At 36.6% G+C, this 18,769-nt stretch overlaps 1 protein-coding gene across 2 annotated transcripts in view; it reads left to right on the forward strand.

The window, feature by feature from the left end:
* LOC110797511 (transportin MOS14) overlaps positions 1-14,991 on the forward strand; it is a 43,201-nt gene extending 28,210 nt beyond the window's left edge. Inside the window, exons 17-24 of one of the 2 annotated variants that reach the window (XM_056840292.1) lie at positions 1,297-1,379; positions 3,866-4,053; positions 5,072-5,164; positions 11,205-11,392; positions 11,500-11,608; positions 12,041-12,198; positions 12,711-12,827; positions 14,169-14,991. In XM_056840292.1, the coding sequence (XP_056696270.1) occupies positions 1,297-1,379; positions 3,866-4,053; positions 5,072-5,164; positions 11,205-11,392; positions 11,500-11,608; positions 12,041-12,198; positions 12,711-12,827; positions 14,169-14,399 (1,167 nt within the window). In that variant the 3' untranslated portion in view covers positions 14,400-14,991. Of the gene's footprint in view, positions 1-1,296; positions 1,380-3,865; positions 4,054-5,071; positions 5,165-11,204; positions 11,393-11,496; positions 11,609-12,040; positions 12,199-12,710; positions 12,828-14,168 lie in introns of both variants that reach the window. The other variant, XM_022002626.2, reaches the window with a different exon arrangement.
* Positions 14,992-18,769: the final 3,778 nt, after the last annotated feature.

Genomic DNA, 18,769 nt, shown 5'->3' on the forward strand with positions numbered 1-18,769 from the left:
GGAAGAGAAAGAAGAATGAGATATAGATAGTTTGTGGTGAGGCTCACATTACATTAGTTGAGTGAGTTTGGTAGGGTAAATGTTCCATATAAGTTAACAAGACAATCATTTGGGGAATTACTAATAGTAGTATACAGAACAATTGTTTGTCACAGAGGGAGTATGTAATATGGAAAAAGTTATCGTTTAATTTGCGAACCACAATATAGATGTGGCCTATATTAGGATATGTGATATCCTTTTTCGAATACTTCAAATAGTACTAAAAAATGGGTTATTTACAGAAACAATAAGGGGATTTTACTTATATTATAAACTATGTTCTATAGAATCATTTTGACAATCAGGGAATCTTATCTGCTAGAATTTCCTCATGAGTTCTCACAAATGGCGTGTTTGGACGGGATTGTTTCCTGGATTATATTCTGTCCTAGATTGAGCTTTTTGTCAAGTCTTGACTTGCATAAAGAACAAATTATTGGTACTATTTCACATGGCTTGTTGTAAGTTTCTTGAATAAATTATAGGTTTCAAAAGGGGGGTTGGACAACTGGGGTGAATGGGTCTAATCCTAAGTATCATCACTTCCCAATAACCCAGTTTCCCACTACTCTCCCATTCAAAACATGAAAATATTGGCACTCCAAGATTCAACTGTAGGCGTGACTTGGTGTTAGCAACCTTCCCTTGTATTTTGCTTATCTATTGCTTTCTAGGACCTTTCTAATTAGTTTTCTAGGCTTTATATAAAATTATTATATTTTGTCAATCCAGCGAGCGTTCATTGGAAGTTTAAATCTAATTCAAATTAAACCTCTACATCAGAAATTGCCTTTGCTTAATCACTTGCGTTGTTGTAAGCCTTTATAGTTTGTGTTGTCGCATGTTTTTAAGCGCCCCGACCTGCCCTCGCTTTTGTCACCAATAGGCAAGAATGCCCATTCTGAATCAAGCACCCGCTCGTGCCCCTCGAGCCTTGAGATACACTTTTTGCACAAGGCTTGCTTCCTGGCCGCCCCATAGGGAAGAGCGTGGCGCACGATTCTGTGTCTACACTCCGACCGTGACACTTGGGCATGAATCATAGATACGAAACGAGCTTTGTTGCTTCGTGGTATCTCATGATTTGAGAAGAATCATCTTTCATTTAGAGGGGACTGGTTTATTGTAGTTAGTATTTCGTGTGTTTTAAAAAGAAATAATTGTGTGACACATGCCCCCCCCCCTCCCCCCCGCCCTCCATCTTTTATAATCTTTATTATTATGTATGCAAAAACTGAGCATTTACAAATTCAGGTTAATGATGAGAAGCATGGATTGAGGCAGAACCCAGCTGCTTATACACAAGTCTTGAATTCTGCTTCCAGGGGATTGCACAGGTTTAAGTACCATGTTTTATGCGAATTTTTCCCTGAGACAGTGTCTAAATGAATAGATCAAATCATTTGAAATCCTAATATGAGTTCTTGCCTCGTATGTCTGTTGAGGTCTATGCGTATACTACCTTATCTTACTTTAGATTTGAAAAGTGCACCTAGGCGCAAGGTGCTTGCCTCATTGCTTCTAGCAACTCTAGACACGTTGAGGACATTGGAGCTCACCCTAGCGAGATAGGCGCAATCGAGAGGCACATCTTTAATCTTCAAGTTGTTTGTTTAAATAGAAGTCTTCGACTAGTGTTGGATAGGCTAATCTGAGGCGCACACTCTCAATCTAGCTGTCATTTTATCAGTGAGAATATCACAATCACTAACAGAAAGTGTTTTATGAGAAATAGGAAATCCTAGGTACTTAAATGGGAGAGTACCTTTAGAGAATTGGTATATTCCTTGTCCTTTTGATTCCAACCCTCCTTTAAAGATAATATTACCTACAATAGAGTGTTTTTTGCCAAAAAAGTGATATGATTTATGGGAAAAAAGCGTGCCTCATAGTCTTTCCCAGTGTTACCTAATTCTCTAATCAGCCCATGAACCACGCACCGAAAAAGCGAATTGTTAACATGAAAATGGTACAATTTTGGTCTAAATAAGAAAATTAGGTAGCGAATTGTGAACCGTACCCAATCTCGCACTAGCGAATCAGGTAACAGTTGTCTTACCTGATGAGTAGGATACTCAAGATTGGAAGTATTTAGCAAATTCCTTAATACTTTCACGGTTAGTGTTTGTCTTGCAAAAGATGTGGATAAATTTTACAAGGATCAATAACTAGGGGCCTGTTTGGCAAAGCTAGCTTTAGCTTTAGCTTTGAAGTAGGTAGTTTTCAGAGTAGTGGTTAGATACTTAGATGTCGGCTAGTAACTATTAATGGTTAGATTTCCAAGTAGTTGCTCAAGGTATCAGTTTTCGAAATAGCATTTTGAACAGAACAAAAGACAAATATGATACATGCAAATCATTTAGAATTTAGTTACATAATTAATTGCAAGTCTACAATCACTGATAAACGGAAATTGGAGTAAAAGAAAGCTGTAACATATATTATTGGAATGTAACATGTAAACATGTCTGCCGAAGCTCCACTCACCAATCAACTAAACAAATTGTAAAATTTTAAAGCATAGTTTAAGACTAAACCATATATAACTCTCGTAAACTAAAATAGATCATAAGACAAGGACTTTGTTAATGGACCATATTCCCAGGGATTGAAACCTTCTCTCCTTTGACTTCTTTATTGGCACAATTTACCCAATTTCATAATTATGGTCACCAGATCTTCAAAGCAGCCAGACAGAAAAGAACCACAAATGAATCCCTTTTTTTGCAATTTACCTAATTTTTAATCTAAAATACAGATTTTTCCATATTATGATGAGAAGTTGAGAACCGTGACTTTTGAAAATTTTGGAAGATTTTGAGAACCCTACCCCACGGGATGAAACAATTAAGTTTATAACATTTGTCAAACGCTCCTTGTGTTTAGGCTAGTGTTTTAACTTGTTCATAGCTTGCCAGCTTCCGAACAGGGCGTATAGACAGGATACAGCATTATCATAGGCTTTCTTGTTGTATGCACCCATTTTAGGCTGTCATGCTCACATGTTTTCAGTTTTCTCACACTGTGAAATGGCAAGATACCTGTAGAGGAGATTGTTTTCCACTCCGGACGAATCTTCGGTTTGCCTTTCAGATGGCTGCAAATCTGCTTTACGGGGTTTGGTGAGGGTAAGGAGAAGATATTCTTATGGCGCTATGCTTTCATGGCAATTATGTGGTGTGTGTGGTTGGATCATAGGAGAGGAAATCGAGGGTCTTTTCACGAGTTTTGTTACCTTCTGATTTATTGTGGGGCAAGGTCACCTATGGGCTAAAGTTGGTGGGGCTTTCAAGAGTTACTCGGTTGGTGAGGTACAAAAAAGTTGTGGCAATCTGTAATTTTATTTTCTAGAATCTAGATCATAGCACAACTTGTCATCAGTGTTTGTTCTCTTTTTTCCTATTGCTAGTGTACTGTATTTTATTATAAAAAAATCATCATATTTATACCAATGCTTCATAGAGTTGGATGTTATAGTTCTAAGATAAAATTTTGTGTTTACATTTTTTATTCTTCTTATGTTCTGTCGAAATATATGGATTATGCACACAAATTAATGATAGTCGAAAAGTGGAGGGGATGGGGTGATGGCCCATGGAATTATGTAGAAGGAAGAGAGATAACTGCAACCTAACAAGTGGGTAGTAAGAGTCTTCAATCATCATTGTCATTGTCATTGTCATTGTCATTGTCGTAGTTAATATTATAACAATAATCTCGCTCAGCCCTAGTATTCCTTGTTCATGTTAGAATGGCTTCCTGCAAATTTTCCTTGTTATGTTCTTCCATGCTGAATACCTCTCAAAATATGCTATTTAAACAGGATAGGAACTGTTCTTAGTCAACTGGCTGCACCCCTGTGTGCTGGATCTACTGCAGATGATCCACTTCTCGTGATGTTAAGCATATTTTGGCCGATGATAGAGAAACTTTTTAAATCAGAATACATGGAAAATAGCAGCTTATCAGCAGCTGCTTGCCGGGCTCTTTCCCAAGCTATTCATTCATCAGGTAATGTTCTCATTGAGGAACTCCCACAGGCTTCCTCTATCTCCACCGAGTGGGGAAAAGGGCAGAAGTTTTATACTTCCTCTGTTTTTTTAATAATTGCACCATTTGCACTTTTATACTATTCACACTCTCTTTTGACATTTTTTTTGTGATTTATACATATGGAATTACATAGTCATGTGACTCATGTGGGATCTTGTTAGATTCGTCTCAATATTTATTTTCGAAGTATCATCTTTTAATAATTTTTACTTCAAGAGGATTAAAGATATCTATAGTAATATAGTAAAAAGCGTTTATAAGAATATCTATTTGCCACGTATAACCCTCCTCTTTATGCCACATCATCCACTTACCAAGTGTTATCTCATGTCATTAACAACTGAAAATCAATACAATGAGATTCGGGCATTTGACCCCAAGTGGAATATAACACTCATTGCTATCTTAACCAACTACCGATTGTGGTTTATCCCTCCACATTAATTTATAAATATTGGAAATGATGCCTAAACAACTTAATTTTTATGTGACTTTTTATTTCTGTGGACTTTTTGGAATTAAAAAATGAAGTATTATGACAACCATAAAGAGACATGTTCTCGTAAGTCCCATAAGCATGCATGTATCTAATAGCGCGTATTAATTTAAAGCAATTAACTTCACTAGAAAAAAAAATTAAACATATTGTAAGATGTTCTCATTGGATTATTATTTGGCATGATAAATGATCTGAAATTGTGTGCTTTTGTTGTTTATGAACTTAATGTATCTTTTTCACTTTGTCGCTTCATGTATTTTGGTCAAATATTAAACTGAAGAAAAATCTAGAATTTTAATTATTCAAAGTAAAAATGGGATATAGCACAGGCCACACACTAGTTTATTGTTAAAGATGTGCATGACAAGCGTGAAACTCCAAATGGTACTAATAAAAAAATGGAGGAAGTATGAATTTTAGCTAGAGACACACCATATTTCTGAAGTTCTGAAGTGTCGCTCTTATTTTTTTTGCTAGGTCAACATTTCACAGCGCTCTTGCCCACAGTTTTAGACTGCTTATCTACGAACTTCATCTCTTTTCAGAGTCATGAATGTTACATCAAAACAGGTATTAGTGTTTTGTTTGTGTTTTGTGTGTTTAGGCTTCTTCTTACACTCCCGATTTACTAACTGAAATGAATAAGAAATAATATAGACTTTATAAATATTACGGAAACTTACTCATATAACGAAGGTATTACCGCCACACTAGACCACATTGCAAAGTGTTAAGGCTTATAAAACTTTTACTATTATAACTTAATATAATTACTATGTAAGCTATTTGCAGTTGTTATAAAGACTAAGCGGAAACACTTCAACTCCTTGAACTTGAATCTGCAATTGATCAACTTGCTCCAACCAACCTTGGCCCACCCCAGAGGAAAAATTCCCAAAGGATCGTCACATGGCCACCATAAGAAAAAGAAATGGCCACAAACACACATAGCAAATAAATAAACGTCATCCTTTTGCTGACTAATCACGGTGTTATACATACAAACATATTACTATATATGTAATGCATGCTCATTTAAACAATGTAGTATGAAACTATATTACACTTATTATCCCAAAGACAAACTATATAAATCCATACACTTAAAGAGATCTTCTCGAATTAAACCTCAAATCCAACCTCAATAGAACTGTATGATCCTTCCTCTACTAACCATGCTTGAACCAATATATACGTGTCATGCTCATTGTTGTTCACCTAACCTTGGACATGGGTAATTCAAATAAATAAATCAACAAGTATAAAAAATTGAAACTCTCCATAGCTACTAGAAAGACTCTCTGAGTTAAGGCCACTTTTGGAACAGATCCCACTTTTGGGGATATTATGAAAAATAATGATTGTATCTTGCTCCTCTACTAATGGAAATTTGCCAGACCGAAGAACGGACGTAATACTGAGGCGTTCTTTGGAGCCTGCCAATCATTGATAGCTTGAATCTTCTTCGGATCCATTCTGATACGACCATCCCCCACGAAGTATCCAAGGCTCAAAACTGCACGAATGCGCACTTCTCTCGCTTCGCAAACAAGTGATACTCCTGTAACTTTTCGAACACCTTTCTTAGATGCTCAATGTGTTGTTCAAGTGTCTTGTTATAGGTTACAATGTCGTCTAGGTATACCACAACGAACTTGTCAAGGTATTCTTGGAAGACTTGGTTGATGAGAGTGCAGATCGTGGGGAATTTGTCAGGCTGAAAGGCATAATGAGCCATTCAAATGTTTTATACCTCGTAACACATGTTGTCTTCGGTTTGTCGCCTTAGAGCGATCCGAACTTGATGATACCCTGATCTCAAGTCTAGTTTAGTAAAGTAGACTGCATCTCCCAACTGATTGAACAAATCTTCCACTAGAGGGATTGGATAGTGGTTTCACCGCCTAGTAGTCGATGCACAAGCGGAGACTTCAATCTTGACTCTTGTGGAAGTGTACCGATGCACCATAGAGAGCTTTAGAAGGGCGAGCGAAGCCAACCTTTGTCCTCGCCTGAGCCGCCATCGGATAAGGAACTTGTGCGAGAGGATTTTGCTTCTGTCACTAGCTCGATCACGCAATCTCGTGATCGATAGCCCTCCTCGACGGGAGGACTTTTTGAAGTTTATCTGGTAGGATGTGAGTAAACTTCCCAGGTAGATCCATGAGATCCGCGTGTTTCCATGTGATTCATCGTCTTTCGTCGATAGAGTTGTGAGTAATGTTCTCATTCCTCTTAAGCGCTTTTTTCCAGCTGCTTAACCGATAAAAGAGGCCCTTTTTGTTTTTCATCTCTTTGTCTGTGGCACATATCTTGAGAAGGCAGGGTTATTGTCCTCCTACGAGCAAGGAACCAAGGTTGGGCATCAGGAGAATTTCTTGCACGTAGGAAATCCTCGCCCAGGGATTGAAGTCGTCCATGATCGCCATTGTGAAGTTAAGGTAACCGCTTTAATCCCCAACTTCGCGACAATGTTCTTTGCAATGTGTGAATGTGCTTAGGTGTCGAGTTAACGACTTTCATCTTCCCCCTTTCACGCACCAGTTTTATCCCGAGCCTTTTTGCTTCGCTTTCCGTAAGTAACGAAGTTGTGGGTGGCACCCGTATCTACCATGATTCAAGCCTTTTTTCCATTCACCGACACTTTCACATACATCAAGTCAATACTCTTGAGTGTGTCTTCTTGTGATTCTTTTCCAATGGCATACATCATGTGGATGGTGCCCAGTTTCGAGGGTTCGTCTTCACTGAACTCCTCTTCTAGGTCTTCCTCTTGGGTTGGCTCCGAAATAGTCATGCAGATCCATATTATCAATTTCTCCCTTCTGGCGGGACTCGAACCACTTGTGTGGTTCCACAATATGCAAGTGAGGGTTTTGTCCCATGATATCCTGATTGCGCTCCTCCTTCACTGGAAGAGGACAAGCACTGCTCTTCGTGAGTCTTCTTCCCTACTTCGGTACTTGTTCCCTACACTTTTGGAACTAGTTTGGGAGCCATTCGCTGGAAGTGCTCGTCGTTGAGTTACGTTCCCCTTTTTTTGAGCGGCCGCCCTCTCAAACGAGTAGTCCTTCAATCTTTCTGCTGCAGCGATGACCCCTGATAAGGTATCCACTTTTAAGCGCCATATTTCGCGTTGAGCCCATTCCTTCAATCCCTTTACAAAGTTGAACAACCAATCTATCTCGATCATGTCTTTAAAGTCTAGCATGCACGTGTAATACTCTTTCACGTACTCTCGAATGGGACCCTTATGTTGCAAGGTTGTTACCTTCATCCGAGCTCCGCCTTGAACTCTTCCCAAATATCAATTACCACCTTTTTAGCTTTGATGTTGGCGTGCCGAATGTTGCCCTAGTGTTGAAAAGTTGTTAGCTTGGAATCATCCGCCATGTTGCAGTGTCCACCATTAAATCTTCCTTCAGTTGGCTGAAGTATAGTTACATGTCGAAGATGAAATTGTCGACTTCTTTTGAGTCTCTCGCACCACTGAAGGTACGGGCTTGGGTAGCTTGATTTTGTTCACACTCAGTAGGCTAAGCGAGTCATCAACTAACCTTGTACAAAGTTAAGATTCTCGCTTATCAAGTCTCGGGGTTCTCAATTCTTCGATCCCAGCTTCGAGTTGGTCAATCCCCGCATCTTGCTTCATGACGATTTCCTCGAGCTGGCTGGGTCCATTGTTCTGACTTTCCTTCTAGCTAGGCTATCTTTCTTCAATTGACTCCATCTTGGATTGCTTACTAAGGTCTTTTGATGCCTAGGTTTGAACCATGGCTCTAATATGATACCTACTGGATCGGTAGGCGCGCTTTAATACAGGTGACAACACAATATAGTAAAGGCTAACAACAACGCTGGTAAGAAAGCAAGACAACATTGCGGGTAGGATTTATTGGTGTATATTCCCTATAGAGGTCTTTTTTGAATAAGCTAAATCTTATCCAAAGCCTAGAAACTTAAAGAACAGTCCTAGAAAGCTATAGATAAGAAAAGTACAAGTAAAGGAAGGTTGGATTCTAACACTTATACTTCCTCCTATTCCATAAATATCGCACCATCTTGTTTTTTACACTATTCACACTGGACTTTTGGTCATCTTTTGTGATTCATACCCAAGAAAAAATGTATAGTCATGTGAGATCTTGTTAGATTCGTATCGATATATATATTCTAAAAATCAATTTTTATAGTTTTTACTTATACATAATTTGAGCTATTAAGAGTCGAAGTATGTGTTGCAAAATGTAAATTCAATCATGGTGCGATATCTTTCTTGTTCATTAATGGCATATTGGATATTTTTCGTCTTTCTTAATCCCTTAAATCAAATTCCCACCTCCTCCCTAGGGAATAAAATCATGGGAAATGACACCAACATTTCCCATTCCCAAACCCATGTTCATTTCCCATTCCCACCTAACAAATAGGGAAATAAATTTCCATTCACAACCACATTTTCCACTAAACAAACACACTTCTATAGTAAACTATCAATTTCCATGTCCTTGTTCGTGTGTCAAGTATCATACATGATGCTGGTGTCTGTTGGTGAAATAGTGAATTTGATAACAATATAGCTCAGCTCAGCATTGATTTTTTACAAGCATGAACATCAATATTATGATTCTGCGCCCCAGTATCCCTTGTCTTTAATTACTTGAGAATATAGTACTCTATTCAAGATGGTTGCTGTAGAAAATACAGAATATAACCCAGGCTGCCACAACAAACAATTGTAATCCTCTTGCTGAGAAAAACTTTTAGAAAACTTGGGCTTACTGATTTAACTGCTAAAGACCCCCCATATTTATTGTTAATTACTTATAGACTACCTTGTCTCCGTTTGTGTTTATGGTAATATATAACAGGTTAGGACTAGAATTTAAAGCAGTGTGTTGTGGCTATTGGTGAACTTTAACTTTTTTCACTTGCTGCTGGTGTATCTGATGTTAACATTGAACCAATGGTGTCACCCATATGTGAAGGAGGGATAAGGACAACAACTCCATGTCCTCAAGCTATCACAAAGCAGTTCATCTACAAAATCCAGAATTCCAGACACGTCAAGAATAACTCAGATTCCAGTATTTGACTCCAGCTATACAAAAGGCCTAATAAAAGGAACTTGAAACCTTGGCGAGGCCGTTGGTTTCATTTCTTTCCATGCGCACCACTGAATCACCAACATTTGATGATCCGAACCTGAGCCAGCCAGTCTTTCTTCATCCTTCTTTATCAACTGCAAAGTTTTTTTTCATATAACAGGGCTGCATCCAACTCATCCTAAGGGCTAAAGATAATGTTTCATGTTCTGAACGTAAGCAAGCCGGTCTTTCTTAATCCTTCTTTTCCAAGCTACAAGGAATTTTTATCCTAAACAGGGGCTAAAGATAAGTTCTTAAGAGAAAGAACCAAAGACAAAAGATTAAAAGAGGATTAACCGACTCGTCCTCCTTAAGACAGAAACCTATGTTACATGGACTCTTCATTTTACCTCAAGTACCCGTGTCAAATCCTCGACACTCGGACATGGGTATGGACACTTCGACATTTCATTTTAGACCAAAACCATGCAATATTTTCACAAAACAGTTGTGTCGGACACTTGGACATGTACCCGTGTCCGATATGGGTATCCGAGTAGGAAAATTCCTTTTTATTTTCGGATCTTTACTTTGGCAGTTGCCCAATGAAAAAAAAAAACATAATGAAAGGCTGTACGAAGAGCTTGTGTCTTCCAAATATCATTAGCAGGGAAGACTGAGATGGGTTTCTGTTAGGGAAAATTCAAAAGCTCTGAATAGAAAAGTAGCCTTCCTTGTCTTCCCAGCCAGGCATCTTGCATTCCCCTCTAAAGATAGACCCCTTCAAAAGACTAGTAAGTCTTGAAAAAGAAACATCCTAAAGAATCTGATTACCATTTCACACAACACTTATGAATTAGCAGTCTCCTTAAGGTAAGTAAATCTGCAAATGGAGCTTTCAGAGATATATCCTGACAACAAATGACTTACCAAAACAAAACCCTCCAATGTTTAATGCTATGAGAAGAAGAGATCTTCTTGCTTCACTAACAGAAGTCACCCACATCATAAATTTGAGCTTGGTGACGTTCTTTCTCAATGCTACATTTTCATTCACAAACCTGTAAAGCCACTTCTCCTTAAGAACATCATTCATCTTATGGATGGTCCTTAAGTCCTAATGCGAAGCTTTCCAGCATATTTGAGGCAACACACATTTTGCACTTAGCCTAATGAAATTCCTTCTCAGAGACTCAGAATCATTGTAAGCCTACAGCAATTCATGTTCAACTTTTTTTTATCTTAGAAGCTATACTGGTCGGGATAGAGAACAGGGACATAAAGAAATAGGCGTCTGCTGTATAAATCAAGATTTAAGGGCTGTATCTACTTCGCCTCTGGAGAGTAGCTGGAGCTTCCTCTTTGTATTAATTTTTTTTTGAAATTGAAATTGAAATTTTCTTTATCTGGAAAGGACTTTGCCTTTCATGAAAGTTGTCAAAATTCTGTACTTCAATTCCATGTTAAAATATATTTGTGCCTCTTGATTTCTCTACCTTGAAGACCTGTATTATATTTTCCAGCTTCCATTGTGGTTGAAGAATTTGGTCATACGGAGGAATATGGGCCTTTATTTATCTGCACATTTGAGAGATTCACCAATGCAGAATCAGTGACAGCTCTTAATTCGTCTTACATATGTGATCAAGAGCCCGATTTGGTTGAAGCCTTTGTTGGTTTCACATCCAGTTTTGTTCGTGTATCTTCCAAGGCACAATCCTCTCTATCGTTTGTATATTTTTTCATGTCTAGTCAATGATTTTTTTAATTTCTAGACAATAAGTTCACTAATATGAGATTTCTAATTTTATGCAGAAGGTATTGGCAGCATCTGGTTCCCTACTAGAAGCTTCCTTACAAAAGGCAGCAATATGCTGCACAGCCATGCATCGTGGTGCTGCTCTTGCTGCTATGTCGTACATGTCCTGTGAGTTTAAAATTTCTGTTATCACTTGATCCAAAATTCTGTCTCTTCTTTGCGAAATATTCACCGCCTCTTTACTGTTAAGTGGGGGAAGGGAGAAGTGGGAGGCTCTTGCTGTGTGGTCTACTGGTCCATATATTTTAGGTATGCTTGGCTGATGCGCAGTGAATTATGGCAAGGGTAGTCTCTTTCATATGGCCATAACTAGATCAACCTGTCTGTAGTTTTTTGTAATGCCTGCTAATTGTTGAATCTTTTGTTTGTGCAAAGAATGCATTGAACATAAGTTATTCTCTGAAAGTAATAACACTTTACATTTTATCCTTTGCAACTTTATTGAGCTTCATCACCTTTTCATTTTTCCTTATATTTACTTTTCTAATTTTACTTTGTTTTTGTTCTATATTTTTTTTCCCACTTTCCCTGGTATGATAGGTTTATTGGAAGCTGCTTTAATCTCGCTGTTAGAATCGGTGACAAATATGTCGGAAGAAGCCTTCACTTGTGTAGCTATTCAAGTCATATCGAATAGTGGTGAAGGACTCGTCTCCAATGTGTTGTACGCTCTGCTTGGAACCTCTGCAATGTCGAGGGTAAGACTGGTTAAGAAAAGAACTCTGTATATTCTTTGCCACCCTGTGCCCTTGGTTACGTTGTGAGTTGACCTGTGATGTAGACCCGAGGTAAGAAGTTTGGGGTGTGGGTTGTTTAAGAACATAGAAGTTGTTTGTATCATAGTACAGGCGCTAGGTTCATGATTGTACAAATGGAATTTTATTTGTTTGTTTATGTATCTTTTGAGAGGCTAGGAAAATGCAGTACGGAAAAGTGGGGTAACAATCGAGATTCTTAAGTGGACGAGTTTGGTTCTTCTAATCACGGATTAGCATATTCATCCAAGGGGCTAGCCTGATTTTGCAGAGCATGTTAAATTCTTTGAAATTAAAAACAGCAGATTCTGGGTCGTTCTTCTTCCATGCCAAAATGACTCCCTAAATGGAACATAAGAAAAGAGTGAGAGGAAAAATACATGATTGACTTGCCGATTTCTTATTATATTTGCATGATTTACAAGTATTACAACTTTTTTAATCTTACGGTACAGGTTCACAAATCTGCAACCATTTTGCAACAATTAGCTGCAGTTTGTTGTTTGAGTGAGAGAACATCTTTGTCAACAGTCCTTTGTTGGGAAACCCTTCATGGATGGCTTCATTCAGCGGTAACTCTTCCCGTTCTACCTTATGCGCTCACTGTATATTTTCAGTGTCACACTTTCTTAGACCTCCACACAAATAAAAATATTTTCTGTGGTATTGGTTTGTATTTATTGAAATATGAATTTTGAGATACCATGTGAGGTAGGCCATATTTATTTGCAGCATTCTTGGGATGGAAACAAGAAGCTCCTTTTTTTCCAAATTAAATAACATGACACATAACACATACCATTAGCCTGATGTTTTTACGAGGCTCCTATATAGGGTGAAGTGACTCAGGTGAGGAGTCTTTGAGTGCAGCCTTGCCCATATGGTTGCAATGAGCCAATGATGTCTTTTTAGTCCTATCCTCAAAATTAGTTGAGAAAGGTTGTTTTTGTTAGATTAACCAAAAGCTTCGCTTTAGGTACTAAACAAGCAAGGGCTGAGGCGAAGTTGCGGATTATATGGATTTATTATACTTTAGATCGCCATTATTAACTGCTGTTTGTGGTAAATACTGGTGTTATGCAGCTCGCGAGATATTGATTTCATTTCATAGAGTGTGTTCTATAAATGTTTATGGTCAATCATCAGTGTGGTTAAACATAAAATCTGGCCCCCAATAACTAGGAATCGGAATTCAGAACCCTTTTCACTGCAATTTGATATTAATTTTTATGCCAATTCTATGGATTTCGAAGGAAACATGATGTCAAGTGAGATCTTTTGCATAACTTTGATGGATTAGTTGATTACAAGCAGAGCTTAATAAACTGCTGGCAACAAAAAAAAAACTGTTGCAAACTCTAGATGGAAAAAATGTAAACTATCTTGTAGTTATTGTGAATTTTGGTTGGAAATTTATTTGTGTTAAAGGATAAGTGATGTTGATCACCATAGACGAAAGTATAATCTCCCTGGCACAAAAAAGAGTGAATTACTGCCAGTTCCCAGAGTTTAATGGTTGCATCACCACGCCCCAGGCAAATAAATCCCAATTCCTTCATATGTCAAACTACTTGTATCATAAAACTGGTCATGGGTATGGAAACTGTCTTGCCTCTTCTGACATATGACATGAAGATTAAGCGACATTGACTTAGTGGACGGCTGAAAACAGTAACTTCTGGATATGGATCAGCAGGAAATGTTTAAGCATTGTAACTCATTTGTGCCATTTCTAGTAACTGGACTTTTCAAGTTGAGCCACATAAGTAGAGATATAATGCTCTTAAAAGAAAAAAATTTGGTTTTAGAGAAAATCAATGTTGCCTCTCAACTTGTATAATAGATATTCTTATTGCATTATTTCTTGATATATGTTGGATGTGAACGTATATGTAACTGCTTCTAGTCAACAGGTTCATGGGATGCCTGTTGAGTACTTGAAGCAAGGTGAAGCGGAAACTTTGGTCCCAAGTTGGCTCAAGGCCCTAGCAGCTGCAGCCTCTGATTATCTTGAAAGTAAAACATGCAAGGGAATAAAGATGGATTATGAGCATGGCCATATGCAAGGTAAAGGTGGAAGGGTACTGAAACGTTTGGTACGTGAATTTGCTGATAGTCATCGTAATCTACCAAATTTTACTTGAGATGGCTGTTAGTGATCTTGCCAAACTACACTTGGATCTGTCAATCGTGCATTTGCTGATAGTCATCGTAATCCTGATAACGGAGATACTAGTGCTTGAGAATTTATCTGCACATAGCACCTCGAAATTCTTCAAAGCAAAATGAAGCAGTGATCCATTTATATCTTTTAAATCCCAACCTTTGTACAGACATTTAGACGTTCTTTGGGGGATTCAAACAGCCAAATTTTGATCCTATATAATTCAACATCAGTTTTCCTCTTTTTACCTCATGTAATTTTGGGTCTTAGGTAACGATGCGTACATCAAATCACCCCGAGCCCCTACCCTTGGAGCTTTGTGAGGTGGGTTGTGAGATTGTGTAAACTCAGTGGAAGTGTTCTTCACAAATGAAGCACTGCAATGAGTGCATTTTTTTCAGAAGTTCTGAGGAGCGTCCATATGGAGAATTGGTGTATAAATAGAATGGTTGAAATTGTTACTCTCTTCTTTTGTGAAATCATTCTTATTGTAATAAGCGACACTGCGACAAGCTGAACTTCGCAATGGTTTCGATTTAGTTTAGCTGATTAATACATATCCATTTTCCTAAGCTGTATTTAGTTATTGTAGCTTTAATAACCAAGGAGAATGTGAAAACGCACCCATGAGCTTTGTTTGGTACTTTTGGGAAGGAAAGGGTAGATTTGGTACCATGTTTCATGGTATTGTACACGAGAGAGGAGCACAGAATATAAAAACTAACTTACAAGTTTGCCAAAATTAGTTTTCAAAGAACTCGTTATGTTGAAAGAACGTTTAATATTCAGTTTAAATATTAAGGTTACACAACCTCAAACATCCTCTGATGAAAAATTGATGGGCTTCCACGCTTGCAGCTTTTGAACATTAAGGCTGTAGCGATCTACATTTTATCTCATACACAGGAACGTGAAACATTTCTAAATGAACATTGCATTAACACGGACTCTTAAATAAGGTAGATGTACAGTAAATATTGTAAGCCGGGGTATGTAGTTCACAATTGGATAATAAATTCAAGTGCATGGTGTGCCAAAACAGCGTAGTTTCGTTATGTTTAACTCGTGCATTAGTTTGAGAAAAAAATCATATACTTCATATAATCATATTTGACTTCAAGATTCAGTTTTTTCTCTCTCCAAAAAATCCTTAATCTAGTTCTCTTTAAAATTTGCTAATTTTTACTGATTTACAAGTTTTTTTTTTCAACAAAGGTAAATTTCGCATATACAACAACAAAAATATGGCCAGAGAGGGAAAAAAGTGTGTTATCCCTGATGATGATGCCTGCTGCTGCTACTGAATTTGCACGAACCGTCGAAGTTAAGTTTGAAGGCACCCGTTGGGGGGGAACCATCTCACCAAGATAGTGGGGTGGTGGTTGGAAATGATGGTCGGATGATTATCATTGTGAGAAAGTGGGGTACCTCTAGGTTGTTGGTTGCCATTCAAGAGTCGCAACTTCTATTCTTTTTGTGCGTTGGAGGCTTTAAAAAGCAACAGTCTTCCGAGAAGGTAGATTGGGAGAAAAGACCATCATTCCTCTCTTTTCAGATAGACCAAATAAGAAATAGAATTTGGTTAATGTAAGAGGATGACGCTGAAGCTCCTCTAATACTTGGAAGAAATCGTCATTTGAGATGGTGCTATCCAACCTCTTTTTAGTGAGTTTGTGAGTCCAGACTTGTTTAGTAGTAGGACAAGTTAAGAAGAGACGGTTAATAGATTTATGATAGTAGTTGCATATAGGGCAAGAAGCGAATGGTAAGATTTTTTTAGAGAATAATATTTTCCTTATTAATTGGGATATTGTGATGCATGGTTATAAAAATCACGATTCAAATAGTAGAATCTTACCATTTTACGATTCGCATATGGTCTTACGATACGATTTACGATTATACGGATTCTACATAGCGGATACTTCCTAATTTTGAATTATGCAGAGAAAAATATTAATAGATAAATATTGTTAGGCATTGCTTAGCTAGTATACAACTATATATTTCAATTATTATGTTTTCACCTACAATATAATCAATTTCAATTAAATTTGAGAATAAAATTTTGATTATGCTTGTTCGTAGAATATTACAATTCTACGATTCGATTCTAAGAGTCCCTTGCGATTCGAAGTAAAATCTCAATTTTGACAATCTTGATTGATGGAAAATTTTCCATAAAGTATTATCAACTTAGGTGGAATATCAATTTTCCAAATCCCGTTATATTTCCATTTTGTTGTAGGATTCATTAGATCATGTGCTAACCAAGTTGCTGATTGAGAAATCTCCCCATATTGGTTCTTCTTGGGTATCATTTGAAGGGGTCGGTAGGCCTTTGATTCAAAGTGCAATCCCATGTGGAACTATAAATTGAGAAACCATTACCTAATTTCCAACGAATACCTTAACAAAAGATTGTCCTTTGGCTAAGGATATATCTCCAAATAAGGGATTCTTTCTGTTTAGGCTTACAAGTGAAAAGGAAATTATTTGTCAGATATTTAATTCTCATTAGAGATGACAATAACTTGATCTAATCAGTAAGGATTTTCCACCCTAACTTAGTTATAAAATCTCTATTCATAGGGCTCATCTTAAGAAGGCCTAGACCATCTAAAGATTTTGGTTGACATATTTTATCTCTTACTTGTTTCAACCCGAACCAGTTTCAATTATTTATTATTATTATTATTATTATTATTATTATTATTATTATTTATTATTATCATTTTTTTATTTTTTATTTTTTATTTTTTTTATTTTAAAATTTATTATTATTTTATTAATTATTATTATTATTATTATTATTTATTATTCTTTATTTATTTATTATTATTATTATTTTATTATTATTATTATTATTATTATTATTATAAATCAAATGCTAACAAAGTCAAATATTTTACAAATAATTAGTGGGAAGCCGAGATACAATCTGGGCCCCCACTCCCCTGAATATTTTTATTATTATTATTATTATTATTATTATTATTATTATTATTATTATTATTATTATTATTATTATTATTATTATTATTATTATTATTATTATTATTATTATTAAAACGTTTACACAGAGTTGGATGGGAGCCTAGCTACTAACTGAGCCCCGACACCCGTATTCAAAGCAAAACACAATCGTTGAAAAAGAAAAGATCGAATGTTAACATTAGCCGTGTTACTCTTAGTAGCCCGGGTGACGACCCTAGACATAAACTCGAGGGCATCAGTCCCCATCTCTCCAAATGTGGAGAAGGCAAAAACAATAAAACCATATCCGTTATCCATGCACTTCGCTTCATATTTCTTTTTTTCCTGCCAAAAGCAGTAGAGACAACAACTCCAGGAACAAAAGCATCAACACGTGGCCCAATGATGGGAGAGACACCCGTGAGGCTGTGACATCCAAGCATACATAACTTATTATTATTATTATTATTATTATTATTATTATTATTATATTATTATTATTATTATTATTATTATTACTACTACTATTATTATTATTATTATAATTATTATTTGTTTAGTATTTATTAATATTGTTGTTATTTTTTATATTTTTATATTTTTATATTTTATTATATTTATTATTATTAATAAGTTCCAATGAGGTCCATTAAGGTTTGTTCAGTTCACATAAATTCGGATCAGATAAGTTTTGATGGTTCAGGTCTAATAAGTTGAATAGAACGCGCCCTTGGTAAGTGCGATTAATTCTAATAATTTGGGAAATATGGCACTTGAAAAATAAGTGCCACATTTGGCACATTACATCTTTAAATGTGCCACTTTTTTTTTGAAGTGCCACATATAATAAGTTCTTTTTTTAAAAAAATTATTAATAGCCAAATGTGTCACTTTTTTTAAAAAGTGGTACATTTGAAGTGAGGAATATGACCTTTTTTCCACTAGTGCAAATAGCAAACTCATGTGTAACACCCCGACAATTCCCTTTTTTCTAAAATAACCTTTTAATATAAAACGTAGAGAATTATCAAGGCATTATCGCCCGTGTGAAAACGTATCGGCTTATTCAGAATTTTGCAGCGGAAAACATAAAACTAACTTTTAGGTTCATAAATAATCTATTACATATTAGGTCCAAACCCATTTAACTGAATTAAGGAAATACGAATAGTACGACAAATTTCAAATCCAAGTTAACAAATTAAATCACTTAATTAAACGAATAGAACTACAAGCTCTCTAATCCCGATCCCAATGATGCATCATCTTCAAACCTGTAGATGGTCAACGCTTATTGATCCTTAAAGACTGCTCACCAAAGATGGGTCATCACAGGATCAATAAGGCATAGCCATGATCAACACACACAAACAA

The sequence above is a fragment of the Spinacia oleracea genome, chromosome 3, assembly GCF_020520425.1.
Source record: "Spinacia oleracea cultivar Varoflay chromosome 3, BTI_SOV_V1, whole genome shotgun sequence".
Lineage (NCBI taxonomy): Eukaryota > Viridiplantae > Streptophyta > Magnoliopsida > Caryophyllales > Amaranthaceae > Spinacia > Spinacia oleracea.